This window comes from Aotus nancymaae, unplaced genomic scaffold (assembly GCF_030222135.1).
Source record: "Aotus nancymaae isolate 86718 unplaced genomic scaffold, 86718_ANA_hifiasm-v0.15.2.pri h1tg000158l, whole genome shotgun sequence".
In the NCBI taxonomy this organism is placed as follows: domain Eukaryota; kingdom Metazoa; phylum Chordata; class Mammalia; order Primates; family Aotidae; genus Aotus; species Aotus nancymaae.
Genome location: NW_026988573.1, coordinates 503,081 through 527,899, shown reverse-complemented (window position 1 = coordinate 527,899; position 24,819 = coordinate 503,081). Strand labels below are relative to the sequence as shown.

Below are 24,819 nucleotides of genomic sequence, written 5' to 3'. Positions count from 1 at the left end.
TGACATTGTTAAGACCATGTGGCCTAACCTGCTGCTGAACCGCTGTTACCTCCCCTTACATTCCTCAAACTTTTCTGGAATAAACAATCTAAGACTTCCTGACTTGGTTCTGAGGTACCTGCTAGCGGCCAGTGCCCTAACATTTCCATAACGGAGCTCTTTCCTCCTCGTCTGCCCATGCCTCGGCACGATGTAACTTTATTGGGGCTGCTCAGGCTTAAAGAGGTTTCCAAGCTTTGCTATAAACCATGGGAACTCCATAAAACAGACACACAGTATACAAATAATTATGTTATTTATTCTGAATAAAAAAGTGGCCAAAATAACAATACTAATGGCTCTGTATACAAACCACAACATAGTCAAGGTTATTTCACATTTACAAAACTGCCATTATGTACAGCACTAGATATTCACAGCAACTTTATTAGACTTTAAGTACTAGAATCATGTAAGCAGTTGAGGGGAATCCAAAATGAGAGCTAAAGCCAGTGGTAGTTCACCCACTGGAGAAATGGCCAGCCAGCGACTCGGTAAAGAAACAGAGGTTCTGTTACCCTCTTAACAAGTAAAAACTAAAATACGATTACCCCACAGGGCCATATACTGACAAACCACCTCCCTAAATTTCCATTTTATTTTCTCCATAATCTTCCCCACTTCAAACTTTTCCTAGGAACCTCAGCTCTAATATTAGATAAAAACGCAGGACACTGATGAAATCTTCAGGAAAAGAAGGTTAAGTACTGCTAAGGATGTGGAATGGTCTGGTTCAACCCCAAAAAGAAGCCAGCTCAAACCCGAGAAAGAGCTCTGCCTTCTTCTGGTGTTAGTGGCTTTGTCGTGTTGAACACAGTGGAAGGGAACCACATTTCATCCTGATGAGGCAGGACGTTACTCACTCATTCTACACGTCATGAGCACCTACCCTGTGCAAGGCACTTTACATTAGGTGCTGCAGGAACAACAAAGATAAAACAGTTCCTGCCCTTGAGGAGCTTACAATCTAATAACGAACACCATGCCCATATATACAATGGAGAGAAGTCACCAATTTTTCTGGATTGGGGAGTATTCCAAGCAAAATGTGTTGTTATTAAACTTTTTTTCTTTAAACACCAAAACTCTGTAAAACGTACCACCTAATCAGATGGTAAAAATGGAAAAAGCATCTCCTTTCCAAAACTTTAAGTTTTTAGATGTCTGTTCTTTTTATTTCAAAAAAAAAAAAAAGGTCATATGTAAACACATATATAATTCAAAACCAAGCACAAAATTTAGTACAGGCATTGGGTAAACATAAAACATGTATCACTATACACAACACAGACTTAATTTTCCATATAGTCTTATTTCTGTATAAACAAGTTTTATATTCACTCTCATACATCAAAGTACAAATCTGGGTCAAAGCCTTGAAAACAACATAATTCTCAGGACATTTTGCATTTAATTTTCCATTAGTGGAGAGAACCCTAAACCTTTCCAGTCTGTTAGCCAAATGTAAATGGGTCGAGTATGAAATGCCTCAAAGCCATCATTATCTCTTACATTGTCCAATTTGACCATTTTACAGGATTTTTTTTAAATTAAAGTAACAGGATTTCACGAGTGAGGCAACTTTTAACTTTAAAAATAAGCATGATTTGGAGTTCTAAAGTTTAATTCTACCCAGCCCATTTCAGTATTTCACTTAGGCTACACCTTCATCATTTCAGCATGAGAGTATAATCTTTCACTTTTGTCAACTCTTCTCAAGCCCAGAAAGAATGTTGACAGTAATAGTGATCAAACGACTCACTGGTTAGGACCCAGGTTTTACACTAGGTCTTGGCCCTAGAGTATAGTCATAACTCAGAAAATGCAATAAGCGGAACCACCTAATTGGTTAAAGGGGTTGGAGGAAATATTCATATACCAAAAGAATTAACCTCTTTCTAGGACAGATTTACAAATAACTATTCCTCTGTTAAATTTATTTCCACAGCAAGTTTTCAAAAATAGCACCATCTTAAACCATCTATGCAGATGGCAGGTGCATCCTATCGAGACATGGACTGGCTAACGAGTCCTGATAATGATTTCTATCTGTGCCATGGAAATGAGTTTACAATCTTCTGAAAAACCCCACTGCTTCATCAGGATAGTGATTCTATACTACTTTAACTAGAAGCAAGTCTGTATTCTTGAAGTTTGGCTTAATTCCAGTTAAAGACGGTTGCATTTTCACATGCTCTATATTAGGTTGAACGGCAGCTACCGTGTTAGCAGACATGAAGCAGATCCTTACTCCAAAAACTTCTTTTAGCTTCAAGAAAGAGCAGTTCTAAGTATAACTCTGAGAGACTTGAGACGTAGTCTAAAGCTGTTTGAGGCTGCCAGTCGATACTTGCGCTAATGGCGAAAATAAAAACAATTCATTATGTTAGATCCTTTAGAGGCATTTGGAATGCCCCAGCCTTGAGGGCAAAGGTTCCATTCTTGAGACACTCCCTAGTCTCACTGAATTGCTAAACTCCAACGCACAGAATAGCAGTGAAAGAGTATAAAGATACATCATAATGAATTATGGAAACCATGCAGAGACTACGGTGGGCTAATTGTAAAGACATTCCTGTATTTGTCTGCCTATTTGCTGTGTGTACTTACTTTGAATATAACACATTCAGCTTAGCTTAACCATAATTTTTGCTTACGAAGAATACTGGCTGTGGGTGGGAGTGAGGGGAAGCAGGTGGTGGGAAGGAGCTGAAATTTCACATCCCTCAGCCCGAAGTCAAACTAAGAGCTACTGAGCACCCTGACAAGGAAATTATAGTTAAGTTTTGAAGAAACCCAGATACAATTAATACTATTACCTTTAGAAAGAAATACTATTAATAGCTTCTTCTAGGAAGTGAGACTCACTACACAATTTAGCTTTTAGAAACGTCATCATTCATCCATTTTTCTTCTTTCCAACATGTAATCTGTTAGCTCTGTGTCCTGAAGCAGAGAGAACTGAAGGAAGGGAAACCAAGAGGGCATCTGGGGAAAGGAAAGGCAAAAGAGGTCGGTCAGGAGCAGAAAGGATGGACAGATCTCGTGCCAATCAACCAGTGACGCTAATTCCTGATTCCATTCCAGGAATTGCAGCAATTCACCAAACTCAGGCAGTGTAACTGCTGCAGGGAACAGATGCTCATAAAACCAGTATTGTCATTCTCTTAACAAGCACCAATAAGCATCAACATCTTTTGCATCTTATTTGATACCATTATAATTACAAAATAATTGAAATATTTAATTATTGCCCTTTAACATTCTTTTAACCTAATTAACGTGTTAAACTTGCTCCTAGGTCCAACGTGCATACTTCAACATTCACATTCGAAAACTTCTTAGAGGGAAAAGCAGAAAAATGTCACATTCAACCATGAGCTTTGCCAGTGGTTCTAATAACTTCTGACATTGAAAAATAATTGGTAGTTTTGGCAGATATAATAGTAGGTAGAGATTGCTTGAAGTCTGCCTGGTGGACACGCAAGGATTTCAGAATGAATATCAAGCATAACAAGCTATCAATTTCTTATCTAGAATAATAGGCCCAAATTAACCCCAGGCAGAGAGAATGTGATACATATGTACATATCAGACTCCCAAAATGCAACAGTGTTGTAGCTTGAAGGGTCTAATTGTATAGAATCCTTGCTCCTGTACTTTAAATGCAGTGCAGCAATAGCACGTTCACTTTCTGTAGTTCCTGAAATAGCTACTATGGTCACAGCTTAAATCAACTTGAAATCTACCACATAGATCAGGCAACTTTTATAGAGGATATAAATTTTAACTACGGGAGGCAATTAGAAAACCTCTGGTGCCATTCTTTCCCCAAGGTTGCCCTGAGCAACACACTACCATCAGGTATGCTGACCCTCAGAGAAATTCAGAAGCACTGTTCGTAAGGGTGCCATTAACTCAAAATCTGTTTCCCTAGCTCTGTAGCTTAACTTCCACGGGTGAGGGACAGGCACAAGGGCAGGGAAAGGCTTTCCAACTGGGTGTGTGGAAACTTGGCAGAGGCAGGTGTGGCTAGATTTTAGGGTCCTAACAGTCCCACTGGGTCAAGTCCCTGCAGTCAGAGTTCACATTCTAGAAAAACTGTTGCCATGTTTACTCCCACAGAAACACACAAAAACAATTTGGGAGATCCTGTCTAGTTACTCCCACTAGTCAAATTTTCTCAAAAACGCATAACTGCTTTAAATAAAAAAAACCTAAGTTTTAAATGGCAGCAGCCCAAAATTCCCCAGTAAGAAGAATTCCCTACTGATTCTAATTGGGGCAGGAGTGAAATTATGCCATAATGATTAAAACTGCAATAATTTTTTGACATGATCTCAATTTTTACTCTTATTTATTGTAAAGTGAAAAAAACAGCTGCAGACACAAATGACTTCATACAATGTTCTGAATTTTTACTCATGATTTCAATGCTGCTTAAGTTTCTTTCTTGAAAATCAATAGTGAATAAACACTCTTCTTGAAATTACTACCAAAAGGAGAAAAATAAGCAGAAGATAATAGCAAATACATGATTAAACACAGGAGACAAAACAGCAATTTGAATCGAAACAGAAGACATTTCAGAGCAGACTGGAAGCGCCTCCAAGGGCCCTTGTCTCCACTACTTATCAATGTGGGGTTGGAGGGGAGGTTGCCGTTACAGTGTTATCCACGTGTCAGCGTATCTTTTTTTTTTTTTTGAGGCAGAGTCTCCAGTCTCGCCCAGGCTGTAGTGCAGTGGTACCATCTTGGTTGACTGCAGCTTCTGCCTCCTGGGTTCAAGTGATTCTCCTGCCTCAGCTCCTGAGTAGCTGGGATTACAAGCATGCACCAACATGCCAGGCTAACTTGTATTTTTAGTATTTCGCCACATTGCCCAGCCTGGTCTTGAACTCCCGACCTCAAGTGACCTGTCCGCCTCGGCCTCCCAAAGTGCTGGGATTACAGGTGCCTGGCCTCAATGTTATTTCTAAAGTGTGGACAAAATGTCTTTCACTGAGGATACAAAATAAAAGCAGGAAATTACATTAAAGACAAAAAAGATGATTGCAAGAAATAAGAATCTCGTATTTTACATGTCCTATCAACTTTCCAGAAAAATGTACCATTTCAAGATGTGTACACTACAGTCCTGTTGATTAGCACCAACCCCCGCCGGACGTTTCAGAATCCAAAAACACTAATTCCAGAATCTCTTTCAGGTTTTGATGGCGTGATCAATCAAATTGATGTCTGGGACATCTTGACAGACCACTGGGGGTGGGGGCAGAACCTGGATTCCAAATATCAAGGAACTGTGCAGAGGAAAGAAATTCCCAGGCTCTGTTCAGCTGAATTGTACAGCTTACAGCACCAGAGCTCAAGGGTCTCACTTCTGAGCTGTCCCTCTCTGTAAGTCTCTTGATAGACCCCTGGATACTAAATGAAACATCCGGAAATGTCAACATTAAAAATACTAAAAGTTGTAATTATTACTAAAAGAGGAAGGTATCTTTTTTTCCTCTGTGTACAAACAGCTCATCTAGGCTACCACAGTTAAGTCTGAAGCAGGGCTGTGACGTGGGTGAACTCCAGTATCTGACATCTTTATACAGGTTAAGGAGTTGGGTCAGGAAACCTGATGACACAGGAGAGAATGAAAAATAAGTCACAATTATTAATTATAATAGTCACCAGATCATTTGACACAGTAAACTTTAGTCTTGGCTTCAACTAAGAATATAAAGTTTAAAAAAAAAGTTTTTCATATGCATGAAAAACAAGAATGGAGGGATGCATATCGGCAGCTATTTTCTGAGAACAAAACACCTGCCCATGCATTGCTTTATATACTTTTAATCTCTGTTGGTACATCAGATGCCATGGACCAAGCAATTTAAGTTCTGGAGCCAGAAGGCAGTTCCAGACCAAAGCAAGGATTAAAAACTAACTCAACCCAGCAAGGTCCTTATCCAAACTCTCTAGAAGAGACCATTCTGTTCCTAGAAATGACGGGATGTTGTGTTCAAATTGTGTCCATCAATATATTTAAAAACAAGTGTTCCTCATTGGTCACAAAGCCAGGGCTAATGCTCATCTCAAAACGACTCCAACTCTCTGAGTTCAGCCATTTCAAAGGACATCCTTGAGTCCCTGGAGATGAGAGTGCCTTTCAGAAATGAGCTTCAGGGGCCTCTTCAGTCACCAAGGGCTTCTCTCCACTCATGAGGGTCAGGCTTCCTCCAGCACATCCTTCTCTTCAGGCTGAAGTTTTCTACAGCAGAGTTCATTATGTCCTTCCATCTTTCCGTCACTGATTATTTAGAAGACAGGAGAGTCACAGAAAGGGCAGGGGCTTTGCAGTAACCTCTTAATCCAGTCGGGATCTGTGAAAGGAAGACAAGTGGTATCTACCATGAGCTTTGGAAAAGGCATCAGAGGGGATAACACTGGGCTGTAGTGTTGAGAGATGGGTATTCTGGTCCTGACTCTGCAATGAACCAGCCACGCATCCCTGGACAAAGCACTTCACTGCTTTGGGCTTGGGTTTTCAACATTCTAAATGAAGGTGGACTAAACTTGTGGTTCTCAAAGTTAAATGTGATGAAACAGGAAAGTAAGGGTAATGAATGTTTCATAAAGCCGAATTTATTCAATTTAAAGAAAGGACTATATTCCAAGAATGTGTTCTTCATACACTGTTAATGTTCAAATATCCTCTCATAAAGTAATAGGAATTTTTTAAAAAATGCTATGCTCTTGAGAAATAAAAATGTGGCAACATTGCTCACATCCTCCTCTTCTTTCACCTGTGAAAAGCTCTGCCCTAATGCTCTTCTTAGATTCAGTAGCTTCTCATTCTTCCTAAAAGCTATACATGGCTAGACTCAAAGTTGATGGGCGTTTAAAGTTTCAATCTTCTCCAGATTTCCTGCCTAGGCAGCATATCAATTATCAATTGCAGTTAACAATTTAAAAGTTCCCAAGAATGTGTTTCAAAATAATCCATCAAGAGAAGGGAGGTGGGTGAGGGAACTACGTATGAAACAGAAAAGGTCATGGGTTGATAATTTGTTTCAGCTGAAACCAGAATATTCCCCCAAAAGTATGTATATAATTGTACATTCTGTATCTAGTTGTCTCACTTGGTTAGAGTGTGATAGTAACGTCAGGACAAAATCTGACATTCGCAGCATTATTAGATCACTAATTCCTTGCCCACCCTATAGTCTTATTTCCAGGTAGTTATCTCAGAAACAGATGACATCAGAGTTATCAGGAACAAGAATATAGATCAACTAGGCAAAAACCCATCATGGCTACTAGAATGGCTCCAAGTGAATATCCTATTACTGGTGTAACAGTGTTGTCTGCGTATACAGTATCATTTACAGAGTTTACATTTAAATATAATCTATCTATGTCATCTACTAAAACAAGCTCGACATTTTTTGGAATGAATAATTTGTTAGCAGTGACAGAATAACAACTGCAGACTCACTTAACTCACACACTAAATGAATATACACTTCAATATGACATTCCAACGGCCATGTTTTAGTTAGCTGTGGCTTCACAGTAACACCGTAAAGAGCAACAGGAGCCTGCTCCCCATCCTCCATCCCCGACAGCACAACACCAGGAAGTGTAAAGTGTGACTTGAACTGTTATTCTGGGGGGCTGGCCCTCTGCCAGCATGCTCCATCCAGCCACCCACCCTCCCAAGTAAGGGAAAGCATTCACCTTCTGGAGCTGGATGCCGGGCAATGCTGTCATGGAGCAAACACCTTCTATATATCAAACTCTGGCAGGACTGGTAGGTTAAGAAGCACCTGAAAGAAAACAGACTGTATTGGCACGGGAGAGGGTTTGCTCTACTAACACTCGGAAACTGGTGTTTCTCTACCACAGAGAGTTATCATAAAACCACACATTAACCAAGTGAAAGCATGATACTCATACATTCACAGCAACAATGTATTCCCCTGTGCACCAAAGTTGGCCAAACCTATCCCTCATGCTTTGCAAGTAGACACAAAGATTCTAATCCAGGTAGATTGCAGCCGTTTTTCCTATTTAAGCATCAGAAAAGAATTTAGTCTGTTCATACCTGACTGCACTTTGAATTCCTGATATGTTTTTAAAAAATTGATCATGTACTATATTGAAAATTATTCTTTTTAGGTTTTATGTTATTGCTGTTGTTTTGAGACAGGGTCTCGCTACGTTGACCAGCCTGGCCTTGAACTCCTGGGCTCAAGTGATCCTCCTGCCTAAGTCTCCCAAGCAGCTGGGATTACAGGCATGTGCCACTGTGCCCAGCTTTCTGTTAGTTAAGACTGAGTATAACTACTGTCTTTAAGACTCTGACAGTACATTGAGGAAAACCCTGAAGAATATCAAAGGCAAAATTAATGGTGCAAAAAAAACCTGACAGGTCACTAGCAAATGTTCAGAGGTTCAATTCCATCCAAGGATTATTCTTTGAGCATCTACCAGCACCAGGCAAATAAGGACAGATGGGACACAATGAGATGGGCAAGAGTACATCTGGGTTGCAGGGAAGGTTTCCTTAATTTCAGATAAGCAACTAAGGAGCAGAAAATACAAAGGAGGGGAAGGGACTCCAAGCAGGTTTACCTTGAGAAGACTTGGGTATCAAGGAAGAAAGATTACATCTGAGCAACAGCTTCTCACCTAGAGAAACCATACTGAGGTATTTCGGCACTAACTTTGGTCAGTAAAAAAGAAAATAATTTTCCTGAAAGAACATATCTGGAAGACATTAATGTTAGTGCTTACACATGTGGCTTCTGGAGCCAGATGTCAGATTCTGAGCTATGCCACAAACCACCACTGTAACTTGGGCAAATTATTTAACTTCCCCAGGCCCCAACTTCCTCATCTGTAAAAACAAAACTCATCATGATACTCCCCACGCATGATTGTTCTGAAAATCCATCCTACCTATCCTTGTTTGCTTGGCCTTGGCAGAGGCTCAATGAATCATCTTTGGATGGAATTGAACCTGTGAACATTTGTTAGTGTCCTTTTTTGGCACCATTAATTTTTTTGCACCAAAGGTCATGAGTTGACAATTTTTGAAGTTAAGTGACGGGCACACAGGGATTTATTATATTTTTCTCTTTCCTTTTGTGTATAATTGTAGTTTCCCTAATAGAAAGCTACAACACAACACAAGGCATCAACATACAAACTTCTGAGAATTAGAGAGCTCCTGCCGGTTTAGAGCAAAACTCAAGAATAAGGATGTAGTGCACCAAAGCTGGCCAAACCTATACCCCATGTTTGCATATTCATCAGGGTTTCCCCAAAGTACTGTCAAGAGTCTTAAAGACAGTGGTTATACTCAATCTTAACTAACAGAAAGCCAGGTGCAATGGCACACGCCAGTGATCCTAGTGAGTTATTTTCACAACCACCATCATACAGTAACTTAATACATGTATACAGCTTAGACTGTGCCTGGTATATTAATAGTGCTCAATAAATATTTTAATTTTTATTACTAACCTGAAATATACCACAAGCTTGTTTTCTATTCTTCCCTCTTAAAAAGTCTGAACAGTAAGTTAGAAAAAGTGTAGGAGCCAGGAGGTGTGGTGGTACATGCCTGTAGTCCTAGCTATTCAGGAAGCTGAGGCAGGAGGATCACTGGAGCCCAGGAGTTGAAGTCCACCATGGGCAACATAGTGACACCTCATTTCCCCATCTCAAGAAAAGTATAGGAATGCAATACAAATTGGAAAAAAATTCAAATTATCAATAAAGGAGTAAATTATGAAACATCCATACAATGGAAAATTCTAGTCATTAAGAATATCTTTGTACTGATGTAAAAGAAAATCCATACATTTTTGACAAGAGAACTGGTGAGCTGTTAACATGGCATGGGTAGCACAATCTCGTTAAAAATGTGGCTGGGCATGGTGGCTCACGCCTGTAATTCCAGCACTTTGGGAGGTCAAGGCAGGTGGATTACTTGAGCTCAGGAGTTCAAGACCAGCCTGGGCAACATGGTAAAACCCCATCTCTACCAAAAATACAAAAAAAAAAAAAAAAAAAAAAAATTAGCCAGGTGTGGCGGTGCATGCCTGTAGTTCCAGCTACCAGGAAGGCTGAGGTGGGGGAATCACTTGAACCCTGGAGGCAAAGGTTGCAGTTAGCCAAGATTGTGCCATTGCACTCCAGCCTGGGCGTCACAGCAAGACCTTGTCTCAAAAAAAAAAAAAAAATTAAAAAAAATTTAAATTTAGTGCCTACCATGTACTAGGCACTGTTCTAGAAATAGCTGTGAACACAACACAAAAGTTCCTGTCCTCACAGAGCTTTCTATTCTAGAGGAAGGACAAGGAAAAAATATATTAAATAGTGATAATTATTGAGGAGGAATGTAAAGGAAGAAGAAGGCAAAATACTGGGAAGGGAAGGTATGTCAGTGGGGTGCTACAATTTTAGGTATGGTGGCCAGGAAGGCCTAACTCATAAAGGGACATTGGAGGAAGCCATGTGGACATCTGCTGGAAGAGCATCCTAGGTAGAGGAATCAGCCAGTGTAATGTCCTGAGGTGAGTGGGTGCCTCATGTACCTGAGGAATGAAGCCAGTCTGTCTGCAGTGAAGTAAACAAGATGGAGAAATACAGCAGATGAGGTCAGTGGGAGGACAAAGGGAAGAAGGGGCCCCAGGCTGTTAGAGTCTTGTGGGTCACTAAGAGGGTTTTAGTTTTACTCATGAGAAACAGGTAGCCAGTGACAGAGTTTTGACACGATCACTATCACGACTATAATGAGAAGAGACTGGAGGGGCAAGGATGGAAGTGGGAAGACCAGATGGAAAGTAACTACAGGTATAATAATCAGGGCAAGACATGATGGTGTTTTGACCAGGGCTGGAGAGGCAGAGGCAGTAACGAAAGGTTGGATTTCAATTTCAAATGTCTATTAAACATCCAAATAGAGGTACTGAGCAGGCAGTGAGATATACAAGCCTAGACTTATGGGGAGAGATACAGGTAAAAGCTCTATGTTTAAATCACGAGTGTGCAGATGATAAGCAACCACCCAGGGAAAGTGCTAAGAGAAGAATAATGGGCGGAAAGACGGACAGCTGAGGTAGCCATCAGCAAAGTCAACTGAGAATGAAGAGTCAGGGACAGGAAGAAAACCAGGGAGTACTGTGTCCAGGAAGGCAGGTGATGAAACTGCTACAAGGAGGGAGTAATTGTGTCGAATGCAGCCCACAGGTCCAGTAACATGAGGATACACCAAAGTTACATCTTAGAGTGAGACTAGGGAGAGGAAGCAGACATCTTTTATTATGAAATTGAACAAACAAAATAAGAAAACTCCTATACACTAAGCAGTAAAAAACTGTCTTTAAGGGCTAACTTGCTTGAGTGATACTGATGAAAAAGGTCCACATCAGGCTTTACAATAGCAGCTTTTCTCCAACATATTGGCAAGGGCAACAGATAACTGGCATAAATGCTTTACAGTAGTTTGTGCTATACAAGACTGAAAAATGAGCAGAAGTAGGACTTTTAAAATGGCTTACCGGAGCCAAATGTGGCCATTGGAACAGACTGCCTGTTTGCGATCTGTGAATGGCAAGATCTCTTTACACAAACTACAGTGCTCAGGGAAAGTTTGTTTGTTCATCTTCTTTGAGATATGTCCAATCAGCACCTAGTAAGACAAAGTAGTCAGCAAAGTTTAGTGGTAAGTGCAGATTTCCTGAAGAAAAAGCCTACAAGCACAAAGTGAAAAATTAAAAAAAAAAAAGAAAAGAAAACAGCAGTATTTTACAAAAGACAGGAGATTTGTATTTCCATACAGGCTGATTATACTGTCTGAAAAATAACAGAACTAGAGTTTCAACCTGTGTCAACTAGCTGAATAAAATAAATTCATCCTGGGACTGTGAAAACAGGGTAAACTGTAACCATTAAGGAGAAAACTGTTCTGAAAACCAAAATCTTACTTGCCTTGTTTTAGTTGCTTCTGAAACAAGGACTTCAGAGTTCTGTTAGAAGACAAAGTATTTAGCTATTATTTATAATGTTTTGACTTTAAGAAGAAAAAGAATAATCTCTACAGGCAAAACATTATGTGAAATACCACTCTCTGTAGAACTGTACAAATGTCTATTTTAAAAGAAAGGCTTACAAAGTAAAAAGATCATCAGGATTAAAAAATAATTTTTCCTTCTGATGGCCCAAAGACCCATGGCCAACATAGTCCAGTAGCCTTCAATCTGAGATCCACCCACCCCACTGCAGAGGCACGGCTAGACCCACTGTAGGAGCAAGAAGCTGGGAGTGAGAGAGCTGACAGCACAGGCTCCAGGCCTTGTCCCTGCTTCAGTTATGTTTTTCTCTGCTTTGTTAAGATTACACCCTTGACCAGGCGTGGTCGCTCACGCCTATAATCCTAGTACTTTGGGAGGCTGAGGTGGGTGGATCACCTGAGGTCAGGAGTTTGAGACCAGTCTGGCCAACATGGCGAAACCCTGACTCCACTAAAAATACAAAAATTAGCAGGGCATGGTGGTGCATGCTTGTAATCCCAACTACTCGGGAGGCTGAGGAAGGAGAATCACATGAACCTGGGAGACGGAGGTTGCAGTGAGCCAAAATCATGCCACTGCACTCCAGCGTGTGTGATGGGAGTGAGACTCCATCTTAAAAAAAAAAAAAAAAAAAGATTATATCCTTGGCTGGGCACAGTGGCTCATGTCTGTAATCCCTGCACCTTGGGAGGCCAAGGCAGGTAGATCACTTGAGGTCAGAAGTTCGAGAGCAGCTGCCCAACATGGTGAAACCCCATCTCTACTAAAAATACAAAAATTAACCAGGTGTGGTGACACACACATATAATCCCAGCTACTTGGGAGGCTGAGGCACGAGGATCCGCCTGAACACAGGAGTGGAGGTTGCAGTGAGCCGAGATTGTGCCACTGCACATCAGCCTGGGTGACAGAGTGAGGCTCCATCTCAAGAAAAAAAAAAGATTATACTGCTTAAAAATAAAAGCCTGAAAAACACTTGAATCTAATTCTTTTTTTGGGGTGGGGGACAGAGTCTCGCTGTCACCCAGGCTGGGGGGCAGTAGCATGATCTCGGCTCACTGCAACCTCTGACTCCCAGGTTCAAACGATTCTCATGCCTCAACCTCCCAAGTAGCTAGGATTACAGGCATGCTACACCATGCCTGCTAATTTTTATATTTTTAGTAGAGGTGGGGTTTCGCCATGTTAGCCAGGCTGGTCTCGAACTCCTGACCTCAGGTGATCCACCTGCCTCAGCCTCTCAAAGTGCTAGGATTACAGGTGTTAGCCACCGCCACCCCCCGCAACACTTTTTTTTTAAAACTTCACTGGATATGTAATTTGGAGGCCAGGATACACAACCCTCAAGAATTGTCTTCTCTTACTAGTGATAGGATCCTTCCAATTTTGAATCCATTTCTGCTTAACCTCTTATGGATGAATCCAAAAGATTTTGGATTAACTAAAATTAACTAAGTTTCAAAGGGTGTCTTACTAGCTCAGAAGTTGGTGAGCCAGCTATCTAACCTCTTCTGTATATAGTCTACTAATTTAAATCCCATTAATTTTTGGCCTTTTTGCTTTTTCCGTCCTAAGAATTCTAACATATGGTAGGACTGCCACACTCACCTTGCTTTTCTAGACAGGCCAAACATCCTGACAATGATACAGTGACAAAAACTACTCAAAATTCCTCCCATATAAACACACCTCAATTTTTTTTTTTTTAGACAGGTCTCAGTATTGCCCTGGCTAGAGTGCAGTAGTGTGAACATGGCTCCTCACTCAGCCTCCCAAGTAACCAGGACTACAGGCCTGTGCCGCCACACCAGGATATATATATATATATAGAGAGAGAGAGAGATTTTTTTTTAAATTTTTTGTAGAGACAGGGTCTCACTGTATTGCTCAGGCTGGCCTCCAACTCCTGGGCTCGAGTGATCCTCACACCCTGGCCTCCCAAAGTGCTGGGGTTACAGGTGTGACCACTGCACCTGGCCCAGATGTACATAAATTTTACATAAGGAAGGACGGCTATTTGTTCTCAGTAGCCTTGATCTTGGCAAGCTCAACTGTGTTATTCTGACTCATACATTCTCAATGGCAGTGGCAGTCCTTCCAAGGCAGCAAATATTAGTTCTTGGAGGCAAAAAGTTCTTGTTTATACTCTTTTTCTGTATAAAGAACACAGATATAGCATAAACATATATATATATCTGTGGTATTAAAACTTCATGGGCAGAGGCAATTCGGAACAAGTGTCTAAAAATGCTCCAGGGGAGAGTTATAATGAAAAAAGATTAAAAAGGGATTGTTTAACCATACCAGCATACTAAGCTGATAATCTCCAAAATAATTTATAACTACTAATAAATCAATATCCTAGGTTTAAAAAGTCTTCATTTTATACATATAGTTGGATTTTTTTTTTTTTGAGACAGAGTTTCGCTCTTGTTACCCAGGCTGGAGTGCAATGGCGCGATCTCGGCTCACTGCGACCTTCGCCTCCTGGGTTCAGGCAATTCTCCTGCCTCAGTCTCCTGAGTAGCTGGGATTACAGGCATGCGCCACCATGCCCAGCTAATTTTTTGTATTTTTAGTGGAGACGGGGTTTCACCATGTTGACCAGGATGGTCTTGATCTCCCGACCTCGTGATCCACCCGCCTCAGCCTCCCAAAGTGCTAGGATTACAGGCGTGAGCCACCACGCCTGGCAAACAATTTGGAACACAATGAAACAACGTTTAAAACTTTTTTTTTTGAGACAGAGTTTCGCTCGTCACCCAGGCTGGAGTGCAATGCGCAATCTCGGGTCATGTAACCTTCGCCTCCTGAGTTCAAACGATTCTCCTGCCTCAGCCTCCTGAGTAGCTGGGATTACAGATGCCCACCACCACACCTGACTAATTTTTGCACTTTTAGTAGAGATGGGGTTTCACTATGTTGGCCAGGCTGGTCTCAAACTCCTGACCTCAGGTGATCCGCCCACCTCAACCTCCCAAAGTGCTGGGATTACAAGCGTGAGCTAACATGCCTGGCTCCAAAAGTTAACTTTTAAAAAAGAAAATGCAGTTACATCAACAGTGCATCTTAATATACTCAAGATCACTGCAAACATTCTATGAGCAATCATTTCATAAGTGAATGTGTGTACACAAACATACATATTCTTTCCGACAAGAAAATGCAACAAGGATTGTGAATGGCTTGACGTTAAAATCAAAGATACTGCCTTTGATTAATATTCTAAATAAGACTTTAGTCAATAAGTATCAATCTTTGAAGTAAAAGGGAGCACAGATATTTGTGGTTTTGAATATTTCAGAATACAGTATATTTCTTGGAACACAAATTCTTCAGGATTTTAGCAGCTGTTAGTGCAAGAAAGATGCTCTGATCAGGAAGTCTGAGTAATACTGAGCTACACAAAGGTATCAGTTTCTTTTCTGTAGGAATTCTCAGAACCCTTAGAATGATAATATGCACTGTGAACCCTAGTGTTCCATTAAGCAATTTAAATTCTTTAGAATACATTTTGGATAACACTGTTTAAGATTGTTCTGCTACCAAAATAAAGATTGTGCCCGGTTTTTGTAAAAATGAGACATGAGTAATAATACGTTTACTTTATATGCCTTTCTTGACTAAATGTGAAGATATCCTTAAGTCCTATCAAACAGAAAACATGTCATTCTACCCCTTCCCTACAAAACTTTTGTAAAAGAGCAAGGGCAGGAGCATGGGCACTGTATTTCTACTGCTGTGATCACCCATCACTTACTACTCAAGCTAACTGCAGCCAGTTTGAGCTAATCCAATCTGGAAAGCTCATCCTGCAAATCTGGCATATCTGTCAAGGCCAGTGTGAAGAAGAATAAAAATATTCTTTGTATGCTATGAATGCATCCTCTGCATTAATCCACATTTCCTATTTATTCCCCTGCACCTCATGTGAATCAATTACCTAAAAAATCTCAAAGCAAAAGTTGAGCTTCAGGAACTCAATTTAGGTCATTTCTTTCTCATGAAGAAAGCAGACTTTCCTCAATTTCAGAGTGTTTGTTAATGAACACCTACCCGAGCTGTTCTGTCATCATACTCTTCATCAGACATTAAAAAGTTACAGAGTCCTCGGGTGGGGATGCTAGTGTTTTCCGTGATCCAGGTGTGCAGATACACCTCTCCTAAGACTCGTTTCATGTGTTCCCTGGTCAAGTGCATCTCCACGGCTTCAATTTTCCCTTGGATTTCCAGGAGTTTCTCTTCCATTGGCTCACGGCCTCCGGCATCTGCAGTCTGGGCGAGTGAGTCATCTGCGGGTTCCTCTCCATCTCCTTCCTTACTCCTCTCCTGCAGGCCTTGCTTCACCACCTGTTTGGAAGAAGTGCCTTCTTCCTGCTGGTCATCCTCAGGATTGCCCATTCCAGGTGAATCCACTAGTAAGATTTTTGAGTCCTCGTGGGTGGGTTTCCATAAGGCTTCTGAAGGGGTTTTCTGCATTGACTGATATAAAATCCTCAGGAGGAAAAGCTTAAAACGCCAAAAGTAGGTGACTCCGCTGCTTTCAATCTTTTTTTCCAAAGCTTCTTGTAAAAATTGAGGGATATGTTTATCTTTTAAAATCTTCCAGCGTACTAGGTCTATTAAATCTACCTGCTTAAAAAGGTTTTGAACAGAAGATTCCAGGAGCTGAGCAGCTGCCTCTTCAAAGGTTTTGAGAGTAACAAACTGGACCTGGTAGTTTTTGTTAACGGGGTGGAGGCCGTTGACCATGCCCTCAGTGGTAATGATGGCCAGGTACGCACCACAGGGGCTCACTGCTATCCCGTGAGTCCTCACTGAGCCAAACACATCTGAGAGTTTGATCAACTGGTGTTCAAACTTTAACGCAACATCTGTGAAAATGGGAATCAGCTGCCTCACTTTTCCGTCACTCGAGCAAGTATAGACCGTTCCATTCTGTTTGTCTGCAGTCATGGAGACAATAGGCAGTGAGTGAAGGCCTGTCACGTGGGAATTGTGAACATTCAGCCCTGCTTTGGAGATCAGAAGAAGACACCAAAATACATAGGAGCCTCTTGCAGCTACTACTAGGCTGCAACTACACTTCTGGTAAGGGTGATAAAGTGGCACACATTTGATGCTGTGCACAGGCAACTGGTCCATTTCTTTCCACAAGATAACAGGCTGCCTTAAAGTGAAATAGCCTTTGACTGCTTTGAGATTGACAGGAAGAATTTTTACAGGTCCGAAAGCACTCCCCACAATAAGGCCACTCATTTTTCGATTATTGTGCTCATATTCCCACCAAAACAATACACTGGGAGAGGTGATCCCTGACTCAATCGTGTTGCATGAAGAGATGGATTCTTTTCCTACAAATGGCAGCTGAAACTGCCACACGGCGATGTTACCGTTTTCAAAGAGGACGGCCAGGAGCACACTGCCGACGTCCCGGCATTCGTTGTTATGCTTGACCTGCTGAGTGGTACAGATGCCTGACCACTCCATTCTGACTGGGGTCTGCATGCTGTGTCTCCTCTGAAACTCAGCAAAATCCCCGAGATTTCCTTCTGGGGCCTCACTTTTAGAAAGCCTGTAACTGGTCTCATAAAGACGTTCTCCGTAGATCTCAGTCAGGTCAACCAGCTGGACCCACTGCAGTCTGTTGAGATTCGCCTGGATGGTCAGGCGATTGTCCATGGTCAGTGCTGCCAAGAGGCACCTGCCATTAGCATCACAACCCATGGGAGACCAGCTGGTGTACTTGAAGCCTCTCATTGGTGGTAAAGCCTTCCCCTCAGGGTTGAACACCCTATCCAACATGAAAGTCTGACTGACCGTGGGGTCCTTGGAGGCGGCGAATTTCTCCTTGCACTCAGCAACTTCTGTTTTTGAGCCAACCTGAAAATAAGAAATACAAAAACTATCAGATGAGTACTTACTCAAGGAGACGGCAATTTTTTTTACAAAAGTCAGAATAAATATCATTATTCATAGCCTGATTCCCATATTCTTCTTAGAATATACGCAAGAGAAATGTACTTGATTCTTAAGATTCAACAGAGCATTTAGATGAGCTCATCACAAAAAAGGTGTTAGAATTTATGAAAATATTTATATCTTTGATACAATTTTTTTTTTTTGAGACGGAGTTTCGCTCGTTACCCAGGCTGGAGTGCAATGGCGCGATCTCGGCTCACCGCAACCTCCGCCTCCTGGGTTCAGGCAATTCTCCTGCCTCAGCCTCCTGAGTAGCTGGGATTACAGGCACACGCCACCATGCCCAGCTAATTTTTTGTATTAGTAGAGACGGGGTTTCACCATGTTGACCAGGATGGTCTCGATCTCTTGACCTCGTGATCCACCCGCCTCGGCCTCCCAAAGTGCTGGGATTACAGGTGTGAGCCACCGTGCCCAGCTGTGAGCTCTTTAAAAAGATTTTAAAGGGACACTGAAGATGGAGGAGGAGATAAATGACCAAGAGAAAGTGGTTCAGCGTCACAAAAAGAAAGGCTAAAGCCAAAAAACCAAAAAAAAAAAGAGCAGAGACTAGCCAAAAGATGTTTTATGTCAGAAGCAGGAAGAAGAAAGGACTTGATCCACTGTCTTTAGAGAAATGAACAAAAGAAAAATAATCCTTCAATTCTTTAATGTCAATCTCCTTTTTCAAAGAGGCTGATCTTCAAACTGGAAAGAGTAGAACGCGATTAAAAGGAAATTCCAGCCTAAGACATACACGGATATAATAAAAGTCACTTTAACTGAGTTTAAGTTTTCAAGCCTAGAGGAATTACCCTCCATGACACAAAAGCATTTGGAAGATGTTAAATCAGAACTACTGACTACATCCTAGATGAAGTATGGACAACTGGGGCTATGTTAGAAAATCAGAGTGCAACAAGTAATTTAAAAATATCCCTCAAGGCTGGGCGCGGTGGCTCATGCTTGTAATCCCAGCACTTTGGGAGGCAGAAGTGGGTGGATGACTGGAGACCAGGAGTTTGAGACCAGCCTGGGCAACATAATGAGGTCCCATCTCTACTAAAAATACAAAAATCAGTCAGGCATGGTGGCAGGCACCTGTAACTCCAGCTACTCGGGAGGCTGAGGCAGGAGAATTGCTTGAACCCTGGGGGCAGAGGTTGCAGTGAGCTAAGATTAGGCTACTGCACTCCAGTCTGGGCAATGAAGTCAGACTCTGTCCAACAACAACAACAAAACAAAAAAACAAAAAAAACCCACCCAAATGGTAAATAAATAACAAAAAATAGAGACCATTAAGCCTAACAGAAATAAAATTCCTCAATGTATTAACAAATGAATAGTTTGTGCAGACAGGAGTGATGATTAGAAACTAGCAAAGGATAACTGGGATAATCTATTCTTATTCTCTCTTCTAAAATTGCTAGATGATATAATAAGCAAATAAAATGTTAACAGAAAATTCTCAACAAAATAAATTAGAGAACTTTTTCTACAGTGTATTTCACAGTACACTACTCCCCTAAACTGTCCCTTGAAAAATAGTTCTATGGCCAAACAAGCTTTGGAAATACCATATATTACACATCATTCTCCCTTGAAAAGTGACAGGAGGACACTAAACGCCTTGGCCAGGGAACTACTATAGAGACCTACTGAGCCATAGGAAGCCAAACTTTTTTTCCTTTTTAAACAACAGAGCCTTTGGTGGGGCAGTTATTACCCTTTAATGATGTTTTAGGCAGTATATCTTGATTGTAGGAAGGCTTTTTAAAGTAGTCTCTTGGATAAACTATGAAACTTGCTGGAGAATCACAGACTGAAAACTCCAATTAAACAAGGTGTAGGTGGCTGGCTTGGAAATGAAATGATGCTAATCAAAGCCCAGTGCTTTCTAAAGGTAGATAAAATTTGTAAGATAACATAATGAAGCACAGCATAATAACTGAAAATCTGTGCTATGATGCCAGACTACCTGGGTTCAAATGTTGGCTCTACTACATACCAACTCTGTGACTGTGAGCAAATTGCTTAAACCTTCTGACCTTAATTTCCTAATTTATAAATGAGATTAATACACATCCCATAAAGTTAGGAAGGTTAAGTAAGTCAATATATTAAAGCATAAGTGCTGAATAAAGTTAGCTATGATAATTATTAATAAACTCTGAGGATGAAGTTAAAAAAAATTTTTTTGAGAGTGTCTCTGTCACTCAGGCTAGAGTGCAGTTGGCGTGACTACAGCTCACTGCAGCCTCAACCTCCCGGGGTCAAGCAACCCTTTCACCACCTCGACCTCCTGAGCAGCTGGGATCACAGGTCCACAACACCAAGCCTGTCTAATTTTTAAGTTTTTTGTAGCGATGGGGTCTCCCTATGTTGCCCACGCTGGTCTTTAACTCCTGGGCTCAAGTGACCCTCCTGCCTTGGCCTTCCAAAGTGCTGGGATTACAGGTGTGAGCCACAGCACTCAGTCTTAAGTAAGTAAGATTTTTAATGCTAATAAATATATGCAAAAATGCAAGGTAGACATAAAGTTGTCTATCAAATGGAGGGTAGATATAATAAAATTGTTCATCAAATCCTTCAGTACTGTGAACTAAGCAATACTCCTTAGAATAGGTTAAATTTGCTACAAATAAAAGCTACTATAGAAGTAAACTCACAGGATTGGTAACCCAAAGCAGCAGCACAGGATGAAATAAAGGAAGCTCGAGCAACCCATGGTCCTACTCATTGTAGGAAGAATTCTTGACAGGATGGACAGCAGCACAGATCTTGACTGGTAAGAAAAAGCCTTAGGGTTTTGTGCAGCACTTTCTGACATATTAGTTTCAATTAGACTACTGCACCTCCTTCCAACTCTCCCTATCACAAAACTGTTAGCAAATCAAATATTCAGATGCCCACGGAGTATACTTACAGTCCAGCTCCCAGGGGCCCGCTTATAGCCAATCATTTAATTGTACACCATCCAGTTTCCAGGTGACCACTAATAATATTAGGTTGGTGCAAAAGTAATTGCAGTTTTCACCATTACTTTTTAATACTAACCGCTAGGCACTTTGCAAGCACCTGACAAAAATTCACTTGAAGCTTTTAGTAAGCCTCTTCTTTTTTTCTTAGTTTTGAGCCGAAGTTTCGCTCTTCTTGCCCAGGCTGGAATGCAATGGCACGATCTGGCTCACCGCAATCTCCGCCTCCCAGAGAGTCTAGCAATTCTCCTGCCTTCACCTCCTGAGTAACTGGGATTACAGGCATGTACCACCACCCCCAGCTAATTTTGTACATTTAATAGAGACGGGGTTTCTCCATGTTGGTCAGGCTGGTCTCGAACTCCCAACCTCGGGTGATCCACCTGCCTTGGTCTCCTAAAGTGCTGGGATTACAGGTGTGAGCCACTGTGCCAGGCCCTAGACAGTAATATTCTTGAGGACAGGTAATAGAATCCAAAGACAGGCAACAGTTATTACCGTAGCAGATAAAGTTAATACTTTCTAAGGCTCCTAACAATTGATACACAATACAATTCGGTACATAAATATTATCAGAATTTGGAATCATACACAAATGACTCTACTAAATTAATAGTCCAGTGGGAAAAACAATTTTGATATTCTGAAATCAATATTTCATTGCTTTTCAGCTTACACTGTTCACCTTTACAATCATACAATCTTATAAAACAGCTGTTAATGTCCGAACTATTATATAACTGCAGATTTTCCCGCAAATTCATAATCTAAATAACAGAATCACAGAGCAAAGGCTTCAAAGATGTTTAGTACCTAGCTTTCTAGCAATGCTACACTAAAACTGATCTGCGCTGCAGACTGTCCACCATTTAGGTCAGCAGGAATGCATGCTGCACAGCACCGAAAAGATTGAAATCCACAGACTGTCAATGGGTAGAGTCATCAAAGTGCTCATACAGATTTCTTTACATTCCTACTGTCATACCAGCGTTTTATTCCACAGAGGACTCTTGTAGAACTGCAGGAACAACTCAGCATTCATTCACTTGGCAATCAAAGTCTAATAAGACGGCTAAATGACTGATGGTTTATGTGATGTGCATATAAAAAAAACAAACCATAGTACAGAAGGGGAAAATGTCACTAATTAATTTCCTGGAAGTCATTTGTCAACTATAAGAGGGCTATATAAGGATTTCCTGTTACTAGATGTTGTGGTAAATGTCAAGTGAGGAAAATGACAGTCAAAATTTTATCAGAATACTAGGGACATCCTCCTGTCCACAACCACATTGATTCAGACTCCTACTCCTTCATGCCTGTGTAACTGCATATTTTCACCTCGAGCATTTACAGTGTGCCAAGAACCGTGCCCAGTGATTGTGTATATTCAATCTTCTAAATAGCCTAAACAAGGTTTCATTATCTCCCTTTTATAAATAGGCCTATCTTGTGCCAAAACCCAATCTCTTAACTTCTATTTTACACTGATCCCATCAATCATCTGCGTGCCTCTATCCAGCCAGATTCATGTTCCTGAACCATAACAGGTCATGCTGTGCTAATGAAACCATTATAGCATTTTAAGGGCTTCCTAGATTGAAGTCAACTTCCTCATACTGACCTTCCAAGTTCATAAACTGGCCTCATGTTACATTCTGACTCTCTAGAAGAGCTACTTGAGCTCATGCACTGATCCATCATTACACAAACAATAGTAAATTATGTTCATGACTTAAACATGTATGCACATGGGATGAATGCCCTTTCCTCCCTTCCTCTTACAAGCCAAACACAACCTCTTTAGGACTGCTCCAGATTCACCACCGGATGACCTGCCCCATAAAAGTCCCTCCCCTCACTATTCCCTCCTTCCTTCACATTCTCTCTGCTAAAGTATTCGATCTCTACCATACTGACACACATACTTTCCCTGAGTTGATGTGCGTATGAACATCCTTGGAAACAGTTAAGTTCCTTTTCAGCAGAAGATACACCTTTTACATCACCTTTCTTCTGCCTACCTCCTTGTATGTTTCTCAATTTCACAGAGTTGCATCTATCTGATATGTTAACACTTGAACAAATGTGGTCATATCTCCTTCAAAAAGATCTTAGACGAAGCTTAGTCATACAAGCTAACACTCTGACAACATCAACCTGTTTTAAACTTGAATTAGGTATGCTAAAAAGTGATAAGGGTTACCTGCACCCTACCCATAGCTAATGACTCATATTTTAAATGGCTGTCCTGAATAAGAGTTACGAACACATAAACGTGTTCTCTGTATATGGATACAAATCTTCACAGTGCTTATCACTACCTGACAGTACCTTATCACTTGTTTTTGACGTGCCAACGAATGGAAACTTCACGAGGGCAGCGGCTCTGTTTTGTACACTGCTTTATTTCCAGAACACGGGGCAGCACCAAGCAAGGTAGTAGTCAAATATCTAATGACTGTATGTACATTTTGACAGATTACATATAAGCGTACGCCTCTATCAACGATATATGGAAAAGTTTTTACACCTCTAAGCAACTAAAGGAACGCTAGAAGGAACTGTAAGGAACGCTATGGCTTACTGCTTGACCTTGCGCTTGAAGTTTAAGAAATGCAGTTGTTTCGAATCTTTATTTTCATTCTACATCTCAAAGACGTTTAGCTAGTAAAGAAAAACTAGAGTACAAACCCCGAGATCCAGTATTTACCCGTTTGCCCAAGGTGAGAGGCGAGGACCATTCATAATAAAGTCACCGAAACAGTTAAGACAATGAATAGGACCAGTTTTTCTTCTCTGAAACAAAAGAGGCGCGAGAGGAGGGCACACACAGTAAACAAAGCCAGCCAAGAACCTCAGAAAGTCGGCCCCAGACAATAAGAGCGACGACCGAGGCAGGTCCCGCGTTGGATCCGCAGGGGGTGGAGTCTCAGAAAGCACCACCGACTAACCCCCTCCGTGTGCGGGCGAAGGAGGCTGGCGGGACCCAACTCCGGGAAGCCCCCTGGGTGTGTACCTGTGTTTGGGGCGGCGGGTGACTTGGGGAAACCGTGCGAACAGCTGCAGAGCTTTCCTTTTTTCTTCTTTAAAGCTGTGGCAACTCTAGCTGCTTAATCCCCAGCGCTGGATGCGAAAGGGGAAATCCCCGGACCGAGTGTGGAACGGGATTCCCCTGGGACAGAAGACGCGGCGGCGAGAGGGGTACAAGGGGAGACCCCAGGGCTGGCGGGGGATGACTTACTTTGAGGAGACAGCTATTGAGGGGGGCAGGCACCGAGGTGCGGTGGATAACCAGGTCCTGGCCCGGGTTGTGCACGTCGCAGATGAGCTCCAGCACAGCGATGCTGCGGGCTGTGGACACAGACACGCGGTGGTCCTCGGACCAAGCCAGCGGTTCCAGACCGCTTACCGCATACTGCAGCTTGACGGCCGGCTCCCGCCGAGTCACCATGAGGCGGAATGCAGCGCTGGGCCCCGGGGCCGCGTCCGCTGCCGGCTCCTTCCCGCCCGCCTCGCTGCCCGTCTCGCCGCCCCCCTCTTCCTCCTCCTCCTCTTCGGGCGGCGCAGGCCCATCATCCGCGGGCCCCACTAGGGTCTGGTCGGCCGTGTCCATCTTCTCTCAGGTGCAGAGGTCGGACGCCCAGGCGCTCCAATCCCGCGTAGCCGTCACGCGGCCACCTCCGCACCAACGCCACCACCCCCACCCCCAGCGCCCTCCGCGGCGGTTTTCTACCCTCAGGCCCGGAGCGCCGCCGAGCCAAGAA

The 24,819-nt window shown here is 42.0% G+C and overlaps 1 protein-coding gene across 1 annotated transcript; it reads right to left on the bottom strand.

The window, feature by feature from the left end:
* Window positions 1-278: 278 nt before the first annotated feature.
* GTF3C4 (general transcription factor IIIC subunit 4) lies at window positions 279-24,749 on the bottom strand. Its single transcript, XM_012457928.3, has 5 exons — window positions 24,297-24,749; window positions 16,170-17,996; window positions 11,601-11,731; window positions 7,768-7,856; window positions 279-6,410 (listed from the first exon to the last, which is right to left on the bottom strand). The coding sequence occupies exons 1-5, from the start codon at window positions 24,666-24,668 to the stop codon at window positions 6,346-6,348; spliced, it is 2,484 nt and encodes an 827-aa protein (XP_012313351.1). The 5' UTR covers window positions 24,669-24,749; the 3' UTR covers window positions 279-6,345.
* Window positions 24,750-24,819: the final 70 nt, after the last annotated feature.